The 6000-nt window shown below is 38.3% G+C and overlaps 1 protein-coding gene across 3 annotated transcripts in view; it reads right to left on the reverse strand.

Moving 5' to 3' along the window:
* Positions 1–6000, reverse strand: part of LOC136833652 (maltase A3-like) — a 62632-nt gene that overhangs the window by 17534 nt on the left and 39098 nt on the right. Inside the window, exon 1 of one of the 3 annotated variants that reach the window (XM_067095800.1) lies at positions 3737–3869. The exons of 1 other annotated variant lie outside the window; for it this stretch is intronic. Coding sequence is in view for 1 of the 2 variants with exons in the window: in XM_067095799.1 (XP_066951900.1) it covers positions 1829–1844 (16 nt within the window). In the remaining variant the exon portion in view is untranslated. Of the gene's footprint in view, positions 1–1828; positions 2045–3736; positions 3870–6000 lie in introns of those variants that run through there. One more of the 3 variants, XM_067095799.1, reaches the window with a different exon arrangement.

The following is a 6000-nucleotide window of genomic DNA, read 5'->3' on the forward strand; positions in this document are numbered from 1 at the left end:
GAGATTTTCCTCCTGTTACACTTTTCAGACCTGTCTAAGTCTCAATTTCCTTTCCAGCACAGATGACCTTATAGGTCCCAGTCTTGGCTTTTGGCCTAAACTTTTTATTCCATTCCATTCCTTACTTAACACCTGTGACTCCCCAGCTAGGTGCTTCGTCAGCATTCATTTAAGGGTGTCATGTAATATTTCCGAATTGAGATTGATGGGCTAAACATGTACCTACCATCTTTAACTCGCAAGAGGATATGATTCTTAAAATAATTTTTTTAATAAATTGCAAAGAGAATTGAGAATTAACAAGTTTATAATAAGATATTTTTCCTTACCTTTTTTATATAAATTCCCACGGCCGTGAAAAAGTTAGAGGAATTTATTTCTGGTGATAGAAATTCATTTCTCGAAATTAACAATAAGCTGTAGTTAATAATTGGTTCTTAGATATTTTCCTTCGGGCCAGCCCCTAGGAGAGCTGCTAATCCAGAACTAGCTATACTTACTTTACCATTATCTTAAGTTAGGATCCCCATACACAAACACGCCCACTTCAATGTTCCGTCTCATTCAGGGGTCATACTGTACGTTATTCAAAATACAACTGCGTCGTCAACTCGATTTTCGTTATTGTAGTACGATTCTTATAAAGGGTAGACAATACACTTGTTACTCAACCTGCCATGTTTTTTCATCATCGATAATACGGTCAATTTTCCCAATCGTTCATGGGTGTATATTAATAGATGTTTATTTACCAGCAGTTAAAATACCTCATTCCTGCTCTCACTGTCAGCCACCTTATCAACTACCTATGAATGGCAACTTCATAACTGTTTGTACTGAACAACAATTAACTCTTAGAAATATATCACGTACTACGTGCAATTTACTTTCATCTCATAAATTGGCATATATTTCCATATGTTCCTTTTGGAATCCCTATCTATTCAATTCAGAAATAAGTTGAACAGCACACATCCCTCTCACAAAATCTTTATATAAAAACTTCAAACGGCTGTCGAAATGCAACCCAAACTCAGTGTCTAAATTATCTCAAAACTGAAGTCGAAAACATACACTTCCCTTACTCACAAAACTTTTTAAACAGTTGGTACTGAACACTCCACTGCACAAGACGTCATTTTCTATAGATCTGTAAAGACTGGTAAATGGACAAATTTACCATTGCATATATGCCAACGTTCACAAAATCAACACTATGAACAGTAAGGCATTCTTGCACCAATATACATTCCTGAAAAAATCACGTACAATACAAAAATGTCTTACTTTTAGTTCCTTCCCTCAAGTTTTCACCTAATGAAAAATCGTTTATCCCTTAATGGCCTAAATTACGTTTCAATGCCTGATAACACAAAGCTACCAAAATGCGTCATCTCACCAATTTACCTCATTTCCCTCATGACCATCACACAGTGCCTGCATGATGTGATCATTTTACAAAACGACCAAAGTTCCCAAGGAATATTTCAGTTCCTTCTGAGCACTGCAGGAAGATTCATCCTCTCATAGACCGATAAACTGTAAACTTGCGACTACTACCGCGGCCTGGTTCCCGCCAGTCGCCGACCGGAATATTTACCGCTTGTTGTCCATGCTTTTTTTTATTTTTATGTCTTTGATTTATGTTTATGGTCTTTACCATCATTCTTTTATGTTTCATGTTCATCCCCAAAGGGCTGGTACTCATACGGCGCCCATCCTGCACGCAAACTGTAAAGATTCCGAGCCTAGAAGAGAGCGTAGGCCGATAAACAAGGTCTACCCTTTGTTGACAAATTACACCTAAACTGCTTCTTCTTCTTCTTACCCACGTTCACAAACATCCTGGCTTAGGTTCGCTGAGGGATCCTTCGAAGTCCTGTAGCTGCTCATTTTTGTGCCACACACAAAATGACGGAAAACGGTTCAGCGAACTTCGTTGTAGGCTTTGGCTGCCTTCGACGGGTAAAATAGGCAGTTCAATACAAGTTCTTATCCACTTGTTACAACTACTATTCGGTACTTGGACACGCCATCCTCTTCTGCTTTCGTCTTCTTCCGTACTTTTGTGAGAATTTTCAACTTGGTTTTTAATTATGCATTTTCAATGTCTGTTGCTGCAAGTTGTGCTTCACCAGCTTAAAAAACTTGTACTTCAGAGGCTTAAAACTTTCAGCAGAAATCCTTTCCAGACAAGGTTCATTCTATACTCATTGTAGTACTAGTTTGAGATAGCTCTTATAACCACACAAAATATTTAATGCAGACGTCTCATACTGTCGATATCCTGAACCCGTTATGAAATTTCATTTCTTAGAATCTGATAGTTTTCCTAAACACTAAACTCTGATTAAGAAGCACAACTAAATTACGAAGAATTGGAGTGGGAATATAGAATTTAGGCCATAGACCAAGCGCTGGGACCATTGAGGTCATTCAGCGATGAGAAAGAAATTGAAAGTAAGAAAGTAAAAGGATGAAAACCTCGCAGTTGCACTATGAAACAATTGTTAGGAGAGGTTGGAAAGTCAGATGGAAGAAAGAGAATATGAACGGAGGTATAGTAAAAGAAATGAAAGAGGTCGCAGCTAGGGGCTGAAGGGACACTGGAAAGACCCTTCAGTAGTGCCTACAGTGCACCACGTGAGATGCACTGACGGCATTACGCCCACAACGGGATAAATTACGAAGAAAAATAAAGGTCAAAAGATCCAACTAATATATTACACCGCACAATGCAAGATGAAAATATATACAAAGTTCTGAAATTCAAACCAATTTTGCTCCATGAAAAAATTATAAATGAAATTGGGGTAAAGATCAGTTTTTGCCCAGTTTTCCTCAACTCCCCCCACACCGCCTTTCCACACCTTCAATCATGGCTACGCCCATTATTTATTACAAAATTTATTCTTCTTTTCATAAACGACAGAAAGTCATCTGAGCCTTACCAACCGTTCAAGATTTTAATCGATGCTTTTCTGATATGCCCGTGTCCACATGACTGAGTAATATCTTTTATCAGTTAAAACATATATTTCTGTAATACTGTCAACAATTATTTTTATATAAACATGCCAATTTTATTACAATATTTGCTCACAGCAATCAATACAAGAACAGTCATCTATACATTCATTGAGATAAAAATGCACACGCGTGATTAACTATGTCACACGCAAACTAACAAGTCTCATTTATAGTTTTGGCTTTCATGGGACTCACAATATTACATTTGTGTCTTATTGCAAAAATAACAACGCTTTCAAGAATCTCCACAACGTAAATAAGATGGAAATTATCTCGCAAAAGTTATCATCGTTTTTCGTCACCACACACCGACAACGATTAAGGCCTGATACGCGTTCTTAAGATGAACACTCCAGTAAGGGTTAGCGCCGTCAGTGCACCTCACGCTGTGCACTGTATGCATTACACAAACTTCTCAGCAGCGTCCCTTAGGCCCCTGGCTGCAACCCTTTTCATCCCTTTTACTGTAACTCTGTTCATATTCTCTTTCTTCCATCTTACTGTCTACCCTTTCCTAATAATTGTTTCATAGTGTAACTGCGAGGTTTTCCTGTTACACCTTTCAAACCTTTTTGATCTCAATTTATTTTTAAGGTCTGAATGACCTCATAGGTCCCAGCGCTTGGCTTTTGGCCTTAATTTTATATTTCAATTTCTTTTGATGAACAGAAAGAAGAAGAGTGGGCTAAAACTAAAACCTCCTTACCTGGTCCAAAAGTGTAAGCAAAGAGACGAAAAACGAAAAGAAAAATGGCCCTCCTCTTGCGAACCCTGTCAAAGCAGGCTACCGAATGCTACTCAAGATATGATAACAATACCATTTAACGATAACCCTTATTAAACACGCATCGCTCTGATAAATCACCGTGGAGAGTCACGTGACTGAGAAACGGCCAATCACATCTCGATCCGTTTTATTTTAAGGGAGAAAAAAAAATTACGTCAGGGTTTATTTGCCGTGCATTTCGTAACTCGACAAAAAAAAAGTAGGAATGGAGGATTGGTACAGATAAATTTATTCTTCATGATGCAGTTTCGTAACATTTCCAACACAGTGTTGAGGTTAATAATGAATTCGCCTGCCTTTTGTGGATTCATTTCTCTCTGCCACGTGCGAATTCCTTTGTTTACCTCACGAGAGAAAGCCATCGTGGTGCGTTTGAATATTAACAAATTTTACTTTATTCCATCTATTTTGATTTGCAGAGTATCCAACGATGTGAGGAATAAAGGACCTCTGGAACTGAGAAGTTCTACAGCGAGGGACATTTACTGCATATTGGTGCTTTGCTGATCAGCAAATCTGGTCCCTCTTGGCAGGAAAGGGGGACCAGAGATCAATTATGAATGCGAAAGATCTCTGTTAAAATACAACTTATGAAAATGTGACGAACAAGAGACCATCCGTCGATGGTCCAAGTCATAACTGCTAATATTAGGAAACAGAAACCTATCAACACGAACCAAATTAGCAGCTCCGTTGTACAGGAATATAAGTTTCAATCTCATCTCCCTCGGGTTACATTTCCAAGCTCTCGTTGGCATTCCAAACACCACACTACATACCTTGTAAACATAACTGTATCTAGTCCCTACCGATGTATGTTCGTCTTCAGGACTCTTCTTGGGATAAAACTCTTCATAATCGTAATGCAAAACGCCCCGTTGGGGGCTAGGGCCGTCAGTGTATTACCTCACGCGGTGCACTGTAGGCATTACTTATAGGACTCTTTGCGGCGTCCCTTCGGCCCCTAGCTGCAACCCCTTTGATTTCTTTAACGATACCTCCGTTCATATTCTCTACCTCCATTTTACTTTCCACCATGTCCAAACAATTGTTTCAACATTATTTTCAACGCTGAATAACCTCATACGTCCCAGCGCTTAGCCTTTGACCTTGATTTTATATTCAAATTCCAATTTCTATTAATTACAGCGATTTTTAACGGCGAATAGGAACAAAGCCGGTCCATGGGTTACAGCAATTTCAAAAAGAGAAAAAAAAAAAAGGCGCCAAAGTCTCTTCGGCGCAATTGAGTTTTCTATACAGCCGCTACAGCGTATAATCAAGGCCAACGAAAATAGATCTATCTTTCGGTGGTCTCTGTATAATGCTATATGACCAGCGGCCCATGAAACTTTAACCACGGCCCGGTGGTGACCTATCCTATACCGTTGCCAGAAGCTCGATTATGGCTAACTTTAACCTAAAATAAACTAAAATCTATTGAGGCTAGAGGGCTGCAATTTGGTACGTTTGATGATTGGAGGGTGGATGATCAACATATCAATTTGCAGCCCTCTAGCCTCAGTAATTTTTAAGATCTGAGGGTGGACAGAATAAAGTGAGGACAGAAAACTAAAAGTTGCGGTTTTAAAATCAAACCTGTAAACAATAACGCGCATATCATATGGACGTTACGCGACACTAAACCCTATTTAGACAAGATACGACTCATAAACGATAACGCCACGATAACATAGGATGTCACTTTTGTTTTCATGTCTTCCATGACACCTGTGACGAAGTGCAGGTGAAAAAACGAAGCCAAAAAATGTGAAGTGAAAAGTGAAATCCAATTTATAACATCCTATTTAAATCCTTTCCATTTAAAGAATAAGTACATTAAACCCTATTACATATCCATTTAATGAATATGTTTAACTAGGTACATTAAAGCCTATTACATCTATTCCATTTAAAGAATAGGTTTCCATAACAAGGTACATTAAACCCTATTGCATCTATTCCATTAAAGAATAGGTTCCGTAACTAGGTACATTAAGCCCTATTAAATCTAATCAACCTGAAGAATAGGTTCCGTAACTAGGTACATGAAATCCTATTACATCTATTTCATTAAAGCATAGGTTTCATAACCAGGTACATCTATTTGAATCCATTTAAAGAATAGGTTTCCAGGTAACCCTATTTAAATTTTCCATTTAAAGAATAGGTCCCCAGGTTTA

Source organism: Macrobrachium rosenbergii, chromosome 52, assembly GCF_040412425.1.
Source record: "Macrobrachium rosenbergii isolate ZJJX-2024 chromosome 52, ASM4041242v1, whole genome shotgun sequence".
Taxonomy (NCBI): domain Eukaryota; kingdom Metazoa; phylum Arthropoda; class Malacostraca; order Decapoda; family Palaemonidae; genus Macrobrachium; species Macrobrachium rosenbergii.